The sequence below is a fragment of the Epinephelus lanceolatus genome, chromosome 9, assembly GCF_041903045.1.
Source record: "Epinephelus lanceolatus isolate andai-2023 chromosome 9, ASM4190304v1, whole genome shotgun sequence".
Classification (NCBI taxonomy): domain Eukaryota; kingdom Metazoa; phylum Chordata; class Actinopteri; order Perciformes; family Serranidae; genus Epinephelus; species Epinephelus lanceolatus.
This window is the reverse complement of record NC_135742.1, coordinates 28,311,283-28,324,041: the sequence shown is the minus strand read 5'-3', so window position 1 is coordinate 28,324,041 and position 12,759 is coordinate 28,311,283. Positions and strand designations below refer to the sequence as shown.

Sequence of the window (12,759 nt, the reverse complement as noted above, 5' to 3'; positions counted from 1 at the left end):
GTCAAGTCACACACAATTGTATATCTCTCCCAAGTAAAGCGAGTGTGCTTAGCGCTGTCACTTCTGCACAGCTTTTACAACATCACTCTCCCCCTCTCTTTTTTCTCTCCTCCTCTGCTTTACTGGAAGGTTTTCTCTCTTGTGCATGGGGTCCATTCGTGCAAAAAGAGTGGAGAAGGCATAAATAAAAATGTGTTGGCTGTGACGAGAGATCTGTCCGCTGGAAATGAAGGGCCAGGGGAAGAAGACAAAGGGGGGAAAATGCATGCAGTGGTGTAGAGCTGGATATCTCTGTTAGTTGTCAGCGTTTAGTCCATGGCTGTGGAATGCTAATGAGTGAGGTCTCTCTCCCTTTCTCTCTCCTTTTCTCTCCCTCTCTTTCTCAATCCCCCCTCCTCCTGTCCACCCCCCTCCCTCCCTCCCTCCCTCCATACATCCCCCCTCCCTCCTCTCTCTCTCCCTCTCTCTCTCTCTCTCTCTCTCTCTCTCTCTCTCTCTCTCAGGGAGAAAAAGCGGATCGATAGCTGACCCGATGGTTTTGGCCAATGCTTTATTTATCTGGCCAGGCAATGATATTATCAGCCTTGAACGTTATATACAGCAAACGTCTTCCTAAATCAACACAAAGAGATCCGCTTACACAGCGATCCGGGCTTTCTCACAACCACCTCTCCTCTCGCGCTCTCTCTCGGCCAGTAGCGCGCGCACACACGCGTACACACGCTGGTAGATACACGCTTTTACGCACGGGCATGCAGAAGAACGCGCCCGCACACATACATACAGAAAGACCTCACACATATATTAAAATCAGACCATTGCCTATACACACTTTTGACAATCATGGCAAACTTGCGTGCACACACACACACACACACACACACACACGGTCGCAGTGAGGCGTCCCCGGGAGGCGTCCCCTTATGTTACATTCACAACCAGGGATATTTTATACCCCGTAGGGCTGGATTTGATCCATGGCTTAAAGGTTGCCTATGAGGTCCGCGGACAGATCTCAGAACAGCACACTGTAATCATAAGATATGCCTCTCTCTCATTGACTGTGTACAGTCAATACAGCAAGAAACTCGGGCTGTTTGCTGAGATATAGCGCAAACATCTCACGGGAATCCATTTAATTTTGGACATTTGTCCTCGCTGTGCCATTCCCAGCCATTTTGCAAGCTCGTGTGAGCGAGGTGCGTGGTAGACACGGCGAGGCACTTGTTGTCCCGTGTTGTCATCATTTTTACGCACAAGACAATATGAGAAATAAGCCGTGTCATACTTCAGAGGGCCCCCCCATTCATACGCGGAGCCGCTATTTGGAAATTGTTATTGTCTCAAACAACAGTATTTGTCAAATGTGACCGGGGAAAACTAGGCTACTATAAGTGAAATGAAGTGACGTGTGACGCCAATAGGACGTTTCCACTGCTGCATAAAACCATTGGCTTGCACTGAGGGTTTTGGAGAAATAGGTTCGCTGACAACTTAGGATAATAAATGTTTCGCTTTCAGACAGATATCTCAAACGTGAAATCGCACCCAGCTGCTTGTGTAAAGCAAACAAATAGCCCCCCGTGTTAGGAGTCCTCCACTTGTGGTTTGATGAATGAAACCAGACAAAGGTAAATGGTTATTTAACTCATTTCGTAGTAACACTTTGGTAACCGGAGTTTCCGAAATTACAGAGACACAAATGGGGCCCATAGTGTGCCACATATCCATCTCCCTTACCCACCGCAGCTATAGTCCAATCTGACAGTGAATCACTCCTCTCCTGCTGCAATTTGTACTTTTTCCTTTGCTTTTATTTAATTAAATATAAGCACTAATAATATTGTCATTACAGCAGAGGATGTGGAATTTGATGATAAATGTCTACGATAAATATAACTGATATTTGAAGATTATTATTTCAATATTTGAGGTGTTGCGTAATAAACTAATTTGAGCTCCTCTCAAAGAGTCAAAAAAAAATGCTCCACAGCCTAAATAAAAAATATCAATTTTCCTAGAGTCCTCGTGTAGTTTGCTTGTATTGCTTTTACAGAAACGTTAATTAGCAACACATGCCACCATTTCATCTGTTTTTGAACTCCTGCTTTATATAGCCTGTAGTGTAACAATTGTATAACCGAATGCTCTCAGCAAGAGGATAAAAGATAGTTACTCTAGAGGGATTTAGAATACATTATGCGGAGACAACCAGCTGAAAGCTGCGTTTAATAACCCAACAAACAATTTAGTCCAGAGCTACATAAAACAAAAACGACCTGGACTGTTGTGATGGCCATGGTGAAGCCATATTCATTCCCTTTGAAGAACAAATATTTATTCTCACATTCAGGCTTCCTCGCCGTCCAGGAAACGATCCTCTGGATTATTCCAAAAAACACACCAGTTAAAGACAAACACGCTAAATAATTCCAGCTTCAGTAATTATCTGTTTTTTTTTTTCCAGCCTGCGTTTTAGTGGTTGTTGGTTATGTGTGTGTATCGTTCATTTTTGGTTAAATTCTGCCTCCAGTGCAAAGCAGAAAGGAAAGGCCCCACCAGATCATTATTCTGCAACTTTCACCTGACCTAAAGCTCCGGGAGAATCATATCCACAGTAACGAATCCAGCCTGGAGAAATATCACATATATGTTTGTACAGTAGGCAACAACAAGGCGCCTGACAACCGACCCAGTGCTTCAGACAGGTCGATTGGGAGCTAATAGGTACAATATGCCCGAACAGACATTAATCATGAGAATGAAAACTGTATCCCGGTGAGAGAGCATCTGAGGACAACCTAAAGCACAACCTATAGCATCATTCCAGCACGAGCGCGAACTAATTAATACCTTTAATATCGTAGCCTTTGAACAAGACAGGCAATACAAACAAATAAACCGCTGGCACGGATACCCCTCCCCCCCAAGTCCCTATAAGGCAGATAGCAAATATGGCGATATCAAATTCAGACATTGCAACGTGCTACATGCAGTTCAGCTCCTGTCCTCCTGTCCCTCATCGCTGCCAGTCAGCAGATGAAGATGTGAGCAATATGGCACACAAGCAACACGTCTGATGATGAAGAGGGAGGGGGGGGAGGTGGGGGGGGGGGGGGGGGGGGGGGGGGGGGCTAACAGGCAAATATAATAATTGTCACACCGAAACCCCATTTTCTTCTTCATAACGCAATTTATCACATTTTACCACTCTAGGTGTGAGTATAACGCTGTAATGACAGTGATGGTCCATAACTGGGTTTCCTGTGTCATTTGTGGAGTATATGGAGACAAAACGCGCGCACAGAGACAGACCAATGCAAGGACAGAAACTCTATGTAACCCATCTAACACATTGAGGACTTATCGATGTACTCATTACATTCTGAATGTATCAGGCAAACCAAGGCCACATCTCTTCTTTCTTTCTGTCTCTCTCCCTCACACACACACACACACACACACACACACACACTTGCCTTTCCTTCTCACACGTTCCCCTTCTCATTTGTCTTTGCACTGGCTCCACAGTTTCTCTACCCCTTCCTTTCTCTCTCCCCCTCTCTCTTTCTCTCCCTCCCTCTCCTTCCTCCTCTCTATTCCCACACAATGCATCACACTCGGTGTTCCTATCGACTGGCTTACATGCTGTAAAATACATTTTCCAGATTGATCACGCATATCACAGCAGCTTTGCAGCGGGGCCTAACCCTTTTGCCAAATGACGCCCACATCAATATTGAGGCATGCACTATCAAGGCAGAGTTTTTAAGAACGGGGGGGAGAAGAGGGGAGGGAATATTGTTTGGTTTGTGAAGAATCACCTTGATTAAGCCACAGGAGGTAGGATAGAGGTGGCTCTGTGTGGTGCGCAGGCTTTCCTTGCTGTCTGGGAAAAATATTAAACATTAATGCGCTCACAGGCTGGCAGAGAGCTCACTGCTGTAGTTCCTCACGTATAGCCTCCCCTCCTTTGTGTTAGCATCGCCAGTTATGTCAGTGGGTCTTTTAAAAATGTAAGGTATGCACCCATTGTGTAAATACCACTTAATACCGTGTATCACCTCGTTTTCACTGGTAGGTGTAATAGAGGCAAACAGTGTGTTTAGAATTATATATGTTTCAGTGTAAGCCACTGCAGGAGCGTGACTCAGTAACTGTAGGCTGCACTTGCGCTTTTCTTATATGAGCCATGCAGCGCACAGGGGACAACAGATTCCCTCAGACTGTATAAAATGAGCCTGAGAATTTTGACATGTGCTTCCAGGAAAATGCTTGAGAATGAGACATTGTTGCCTATTTCTTTTTTTAATAGTACAGTCACCATCACACAACTTCATCAACCGACCCTTCTGCAAAAAGCTGCATCATGGAGTAAGCAAATTGAAGGCAACAACCAATAAAATTCAAGAAACAATGAAAATTTTCAAGACGAAACAAACAAAATGTATTTGAAATGATATATTAAAAGTGCTTTTGATTTTCATGTCTCTCCTCTTTGACTGATGATCGACTCCACACGCACTCATGGCCCGGGGAAAGGCGCCCCAGACGTCCTCTCAGTAAAAATGTCCTGGAGGTCAGTTTGCTGCTGTTGCAGGTCCATCGTATCAATTGGGAAAAAAAGTTCAACCATCAGTGGTGATATTGTCATAGCGATTAGACTGTTTCTTATTTGTCTAAATTTCTTTATTTTTCTGTTTTTAAATTCTCACTTCAATTTTAATTCTTGGAGAACATAGCTTCGACAACATATATCGCACTCATTATAAGAAGCAAAAGGTTATATCAAAAAATTATTAGTATAGAATCACAGAAACCCTGGTTTAGAACCAGAAAAAATACAAAACAGAGAGGTACATAGACACAGGACAATTCTTATAATTGCTTGGAAACATTATTTTCCCGCTAAGTCTTGATTCTTTTTTTCTTACTGCGCATATGATGTTTTTCATTTTATTTGTATTTTTTACAAAAAAGGAAAATAAAGACTAGTATTTTACAAAATGAAGAGTATTGTTCTTGACGATGAGGGTGGATTTACACAGGTGTAAAGTCCAGTTCCAATATTTTTCTGTACATAATGTATTCCATCTCAGTCCCAGAAGACAGAAAAAAAGTAATGTCTTCCAAGTTTCTCAGAAAAGGTCCTATATATAGTCTTCTTGAAGGAGGATGGGGTGAGGGGTGCTGAATTTTGGTCCTTTTTTTCCTCTCTTTTTCCCACTTTCATATAAGGATCATTGGATGGACATGTAAGGCCAGTTGAAGCTGCTCCCGGATAATAGCATATCCCTGATGAGGGTTTCAATAGGAGTTTTACCTACCAAGCGGACGAAGAACAGCTGCTCGATTACCGACGATGAGACGGTGCGCAGAGAGGGCAGCCGCAGCAGGAGCTTCCCAAAGCGGCTGGGCTGGTTCGGGTACTGGCTTCTGACGTACTCCTCCAGGGCGCACTGGGATTTCTCTTGTAGACTCTCGATGTGAGCAGCGTCCGACAGGCCGCAAGCGTCTGAGAAACACACACCAAAAAACACTGTGGTTAGGCTCGTCACGTCTCTGAAACCCCAAGGTACAACATGTTGTGGAAAAGTCCCTGAATCAGACATTATTTTGCTATTAAACGTCAACATTTCGAGAAACAAGTGAAACAATAACTGTCAGCTGCAAATATATTATTAAAATATTATATTATTAAATCACATCCGACTCTCAGGTCACCAGGCTTGCAGAGAAACTGTGGCATTAAATACACTTATTACTTTCCCCATATTTTTAAATATATAAAACTCAAACTACATGGCTGACAATTTCGCTGATTGTTCCCTGCACGAAATATGAACACAAAAGCACATGGTCAATTTTAGCCTCACGTGGGGCTCAGCTTTGGCAAGTGCACACCTTGCCAGGCCCAATTTATGTCCTGCAGAAGCACTCTGGTTATCATTCAACATCAGCCTTTACGTGTTATTGACAAAGTGGAATGAACAAACACACTGCCCAAACATGCTACATCACACTGAGCGAGTGGGACTGTCATACAGAATAAACAAGGGGGGCTTGCTGCTGGAGTAGGGGATGCACAACTCAGTGGAGGATATCTCTGCTGCTCTCACAACAGTCGACAAGAATATAGAGTTAAATGTCATGAAAACAGTGTTGTTAGCGTGTAAGGGGAAGAAGTGATGGGGGGCAATGGAGCAAAGGCGAAAGGTAGGGTATAGGCCTAAAGGCCGCTGCTCTTGTTGTCTGGACTCTGGGGATTCAAGTATAAGGAAACATAAACGGCACTGATGAATCTGAAATTACACTGGATGTAATGTGACCTAATTACTCTGCAGTAAGCTGTTAAGTCATTTCGCCGCTCTTCTCTCCATAGACCACTCTTGGCCTGTTTTCCGATGGAGCCTATAGACAGGCCGCTGGAAGCAATCAAATTTATTAGAGGAGGTGAAGTCAATAGTCACGCAGAAGCGACATAAAATGTCAGAAAATGAGCCTGTGCAGCAACGCAGGCGAGGCGTGCGTTTTGGTGCTCACTGGTGGATTGTGCAGCCCTGTGCAGCCACGCTTCAGTATAGACAAAAGCATATAAGGCTTGTTAGTGTCGTACGTTGTTTTAGCCTGTTATAAAGAGGGAGAGGTTTTTTTTCTTTCACACAAGCCGAGCATGCGTGTTCTATAAACTGCTGTAAACGCAAAGCAGCATAACCGCTGGCATATATGGTCCCACATGGAGTCTAGGCTGTCCTCAAAAGAATCTGTATTGAGCTGTGCTTTGGTAGAAACTACACAGGGAAGACAGCTTTAGTTTTCAAGCACTAATACATTAAACACCGGACAGAGGCTTTTAAGCCTATTCGTGATTCCTCGGTGCTATAACTCACTATGGCCAGACACAATAACCTTATGAACCCGGGGGGCAACGCTGAGATCTCGGGGTGATTTACTGTGACCTTAGTCCGGCCGGTCAGAGCCCCATGTATGCAAATCCCCTTGGATTAACGCTGAGTGTCCCTTTTAAAAATCTACAGCAATCAATATGATGGAAATTAATTACATTTGGGAATTTCTGGTAAAATATAATACTTAAACGCAGCGATACAAGTGAGTGTTGGAAGCATCGCAGGAAACAGGCTGCAGTTGAGCGTATGCGTCAAGAGAAAGCTGGTCAAAGACAGCCCATAGTTCTCCATTAGGGCCTGCCTGCAACCCTGCACCCCACTACCTCAATAGACTGAGACATGGGAGCAGATAGCTTCCAGATTCGCAAACGACTATTTCTGTGGTAGGTTAGGCAAAGGCACACACACTGCAGCGTGCACACGTGGATGAGGCCTTAATGTAAGACAATGATCCTGAACTGTGGTGAAATAGTGTAGCCTGGCCACCATTATTTATGCATCAAATACTGACAAGTCTGGTGTTATTAAAGGCAAACAATCCACGCTGGTCTTGGCAAAGTGCCACATGACTTGTTATAGCCAGCACCAGTTGTAGCCTATCAACCTAACTAAATGATCTGTTAGAAAACATGGAGGATGTTAATGTGTGTATGAAGTTTCTCTGGGTAATCTGGGGTGAATTACTGCAACGCCGTGCAATAGGAAAATATGGCCAAACGTGTCAGTGCACACGGGAAAGGGAATCTAACAGGATGTCACATCACTTAAGTATGGTAACTGAGGCAAAGTGAGTATTTATTTGTGTTAAAACCTATATTTACCTCTCGGTGTGCCTTCAGAATGTGGCGTGTCAAATTAAACTAGTTGCCAAACCTCAAAACTGAAAAGTAGCTATTATGGCCCTTGAAACTAAAAATATAGAAAAATAAAAAGTTTTCTAACTGAAGGAAAAGCTATATGGTAATACTGTATCCGCCAAAAAAGGAAAACTGTATCCTGAAGGTGGTTTAGTATCTTAGAATACAATGTCTGAGTTCCTATTTACAAGTTTGGTTATCACTCAAAGTTTGGATAATTTAGATTGCACAGCTTATTATTACTTTAAACACACTATATAACGTTTCAATATAGTGTTGCAGAATTAATCAATAATATTATATAATTTAAAAAATATGACATAATATAATATGCTATAATATAATGTAAAAAAAAAATAGTTAAAAATAATGTATATGCAGCTGTGCATCCCTGTGACGTTAAGTAAATAATAAACAATAATTACTGAAATGTGCTCGAGGACAAGTGTAACCTCTAAATATAAGATGGAGTTATGACGCTTTCTAGGGATATTGAAAGTGTGAATTATTTCAATATAACTCTAAATCTGAAAACTACAGCAAAACTGAATATTTTATCACAAACATGCCCAATTATAGGATATGTATAACTATGTTACATAATTTTGTAATGGGCCAAATACGAGACAATGAGGTCAAATCTTTGAGGTAAGTCCTGAGGTAGTTTGGGGCCTGTGAGTGAGTTTTAGACTTCCCTTTTCCTTCCAATCATCACCAGACTCCCTTGACATAACAGGCCTAATGGCACCAAGCGTACACAAGCAACTCCAAAATAGCATCTAAATTACGCACCGAGAGTAAATGAGGACCTTTAGGACCTTGCCCCAGTCAGCCATCAATTAAGCTATCAACAATGTAGGTTACTTTTGGAAATTGCTGCTGATGACTTTTCAAAGCGTGCGCGACAAGAGCAACTATCCTCAATAAGTTGGAAAATTAATAGGTCAGCTCGGATTAATCTACAAACAATCTATACAGCAGTGCTGCTCTGAGTCCTACAGAAGCGATGCACTGACATATGAGTCAACTTCCATCAGCTTTTTTGATCTCAGCCTGCTAAGGATTATTTCCTGCCCCCCAAGACATGTGTTTGTGCGCGCAAAACAAGGATAAAAGCATGCACCAACAGTCATAAATGCATCAGCTGTCATATATCACCCAGTGATAGACTATTTCTTCTTTACGCTCGATTGTTTGACACCTGTTCCAAAATTTATGGACGCGAACATACAGTCTCGCTCTCGGCTCAGACGTGTTCCCAAAAGTTTAAACTCAACAATTTTAAAATATTTACATGTATGATATTGTCAATTACATCCGATTTAAAGCGCATTGAACTGAGAGGTACACTGCAAAAACTTGATGCGCTCACTCAATCTGGATTTGTTTACACGTCTTATGCTGCGGCTACAACTGACATGGGAATGCATGTAAGTGGATATGTAGCAAGCTGTTGACAAAATAGCTATTCCATCGGCAACACAAACATCTCGTAAACTCAGATTTGTGACCAGCCTATACTTGACAGCCATATTCCTGATGCCACAGTGTTTCGCCCTGCGAGCCTCGCTCCCAGTAACATTACTGCAACTAGGCCTCATTTGATTATAGACGTGTTCCTCTGTGACATGTCGGACACCCACCTGATGTAAAAAGCACGATGGCCTTGAGGCAGCTGTACTCTGCCGAGTCTACGTGCAGGGTCTTAAGCTTCTCCACTTGCTCCTGGAAGATCCGGATGTGATCCATGAAAGCCACGACGCGGTCCGCGGACATCGGGGAGGCGTGGAGGCCCGCCGCGGCGAGCAGAGGGGCCACATGCAGAGGCATGGAGCACTGGGCCGCGTTAAGCACAAACAACTCGCTCCACGTCAGCCTGAGAAGGGACACCTGGTCGGTGATCTGCAGGTCGGGAAAGAAAGGGATGTTTCTCGCCCACTCCACGGCGCTGAAGAGCAACCGAGCCGCCAGCTCGCAGATGTTCTCGATGCCCATGATATTGTTGGGCTGCATGCACTGGCTCCCGTACCGGGACGTCGGGTAAGGCTCGGCCCGCAGCAATAACGAGATGTATCCGGACAGATAGCAATGGCCATTCAGAGGGTCCCCGTTCGTCAGCGCGTACTGGCCTGGGTTGGGCTGAGTTGGAGGCATTCGTCCTCGCTGAACCGCTGACAAAAAGAAAGAGAAAAAGAGGAAATGTGCATCCAGGACTGATAAACATTGTTCATAAGTAGTACAAGCGTAAAGCAAGCTGCAGCTAGTGTGTTTCTCCTTACTAAAAACGGCATGCACTGAAATCTAAATTCAGCACGCCTTTCAAAACATATTGACTAGTGTATGCCGTTTGTAAGAGCAAATTATTATATCGACAGCATAAACATCTCATCAAAACAGATGTGCTGTGTCCCTCAACCTTCACACTGTTTGCATTTGTATTTAGGGTTGCACGCTACATGAGCTGTATGCAAAATGAAAATCACTTTTATAAAGCATAAACACACATTTTCTGCTCTACAAAAGTACATTTACCAAATTTACTATTGTGACTATTTCAAGGCATATTGCACACAGCAGCCTACTTATATTACTTTACCCTTATATGTACGTGGGGTATTGTTTATATTAATAATTACTCATTGTGGCCAAACATATTACAAATATGATCGATAATTACGGGTAAATGCAATAATGTTTACACATTTTAGCCACATCAAAAGGACAGCTGGGAATAAAAGGAATTCTGCTATTGTTTATTATTAAAAATAAAATATTAATGCAACTCAGGCTACATTATACATGGGCTCGTTGTTTGCACTGCAAATAGCAGATTTTAATTGAGGGATGTTTGCATGAATTGGAATAAAACACTTGACATAGAGAGGAAAGTTACACGGCCTGTAATGCACCAGGCAAAACAATGAGCCATGAACAACTTCAGCGGCATTATTCAGTGTGTCTGAGCTGTCTAGTCAGCATACGGAGCTCGAGAGAGACGTGGGCTTGTAGTGTGTTGATTTTACATTCACACACACTGCTTACAAACCCCACTGTACAATTATAAATTAGTAAACTGCACATATAGTTACAGAAGGGACTATTAGCCCTGCACACTGTACACACACTCTCCCACACACACACATACACACACACAGAGGACAGACAGACAGACATACATACAGGCACACACACACTCACATCCACACAAGCCCTCTTCTGCTCTAAAACCTATACGTAAAAAGGGCCTGTTGGACCGAATGCTTTTGCTTGATAATAGTAGAATTTAGACTGCAAGAAAGACTAAATAAAAGGGTCAGCTAGACGAGCCGCTTTGTTCAGGCGACCTGCATTCACAAGCATAGCTGCTGTGGCTGCACTGGCCTTTTACCCTCTCTTACATAGGCAAAAAGACTAATCATTCATGCAAACATCCCCAAAAAACATGGATGGAGACTGCAGTATGCCCAGCCATATGCCTGTGACCTTAATGCAACATGGCAGCCCTGTTCGTCTGCTACTAGGATGCGTAATCATGAGTGGCTTTAAAAATATATATTCACCTTCCCGCCGCATTCCCACTTTTAAACACTTCTTCAGCCGGCAGTATTGGCACTGATTTCGGTGGTGCTGGTCAATGGGACAGTTCCTATTGGCACGACATGAGTATGTTAAGTTCCTCCGTACACTCCTCTTGAAGAAACTTTTGCATCCCTCGCAGGTGAACTGGCCATAGTGTTTGCCGCTCGATTTGTCTCCGCAAACCACACATTCAATATGCTGCTGACTCTGTCCAGAATTTTGACTCCCCTTGTCCCCAGCAGTTCCCGGTGTGGACGGCGGTCCCGGCTGACTGGGGGTCTGCGGAGTGTGCGGCGCCGCCGACGCCGCCTGCTGCTGCTCCCTCGCCGGCTGCGCTGCTGGGTTGGGGCCGCTCGGAGGTCCTCCGGCCACGTCTTCCTGCGGATCTCGCCAGACGCTAACTACCATTGCCATATCTCGGCCCCTGAAAGTGCTATAAAGCGAAATGATCGCCGGTGTTTATGAAGCGTTGAAGAGGAAAAAAATGAGATCTCAAAAAGACGGGGCAGTGCAAAGTCAAATAGGAGCACGCAATCTCATATGGGGTAAGAAGGAGAGTACAACGCGATCAATACATTCAAAATACAGGGCGATTGAATAGGCACCCGATCAGGATATGCAAGTATCGGGAGGCCAGTTCCAAGGTAAATTGCAGTCAGCCATTCAGGAATCCCTAATCTTGTAGGAAAACCAGAGTCCAGTCGTAACAAATTGCAGTTTGATATAAAATAGCCACAAAGGAAAGGCAGGAGCGATTCACATGGACGCAGGAGCGAGTAAAAAAAAAACCTTTTGCTGGAAAGACACGCGATCCAAAGTGCTGCGGAGATAAATTCCTTTCTCTTTTCTTCCCCTTGCTCCTTTACACTCCCGTCTTCGCCGTATAGGAGGGGAGGAAAAACTGAAGAGCCGGATTTTTACATCTATATTCTTAAATAAACCTCATCATCTCGCCCAGCAGCGAAAGAAAACCGCGTCGCCGAATGGAGTGCCCATGTATAGTTTCACCTCTCTCCAGCAGGAGGAATGGAGATACGAAGAGAAAAGATAAAAAAGAAGACCAACACCAACAACTAATAGAATATGCAAGAAGAAGGAGAGACCCAAAAATGAATGCGCTTAAACGGGAGGACCAGCAGAGCAATGTTTCCGAAACGGGGGATCTGCGCGAATGTCTGTATATAGTGAACTTTGACACTACTATTGAAACTGACACGTTTCTATGGAGATCGCTGCGCCTTATATGGTGCTCATGTCAAGGAGCCAAGAGAGGGGCTGCTGGAGACTGATAATCAAAGGCGACTGACTGGCCAGAGCCCTGCATAGAGGAGGAGGAGAGGAGGAGAGGGGGGAGATAGGGAGAGAGAGAAAATGGGAGGCTAAGGTTATAGCCAAGCCCTCTCTTTCTCTCCATT

General features: G+C 43.9%; 1 protein-coding gene across 1 annotated transcript; it reads right to left on the bottom strand.

Moving 5' to 3' along the window:
* Nucleotides 1-4,289: 4,289 nt before the first annotated feature.
* On the bottom strand, nucleotides 4,290-12,674 carry nr2f1a (nuclear receptor subfamily 2, group F, member 1a). Its single transcript, XM_033618830.2, has 3 exons — nucleotides 11,326-12,674; nucleotides 9,409-9,936; nucleotides 4,290-5,515 (listed from the first exon to the last, which is right to left on the bottom strand). Exons 1-3 carry the CDS (start codon nucleotides 11,756-11,758, stop codon nucleotides 5,241-5,243), a joined length of 1,236 nt encoding a protein of 411 aa, XP_033474721.1. The 5' UTR covers nucleotides 11,759-12,674; the 3' UTR covers nucleotides 4,290-5,240.
* Nucleotides 12,675-12,759: the final 85 nt, after the last annotated feature.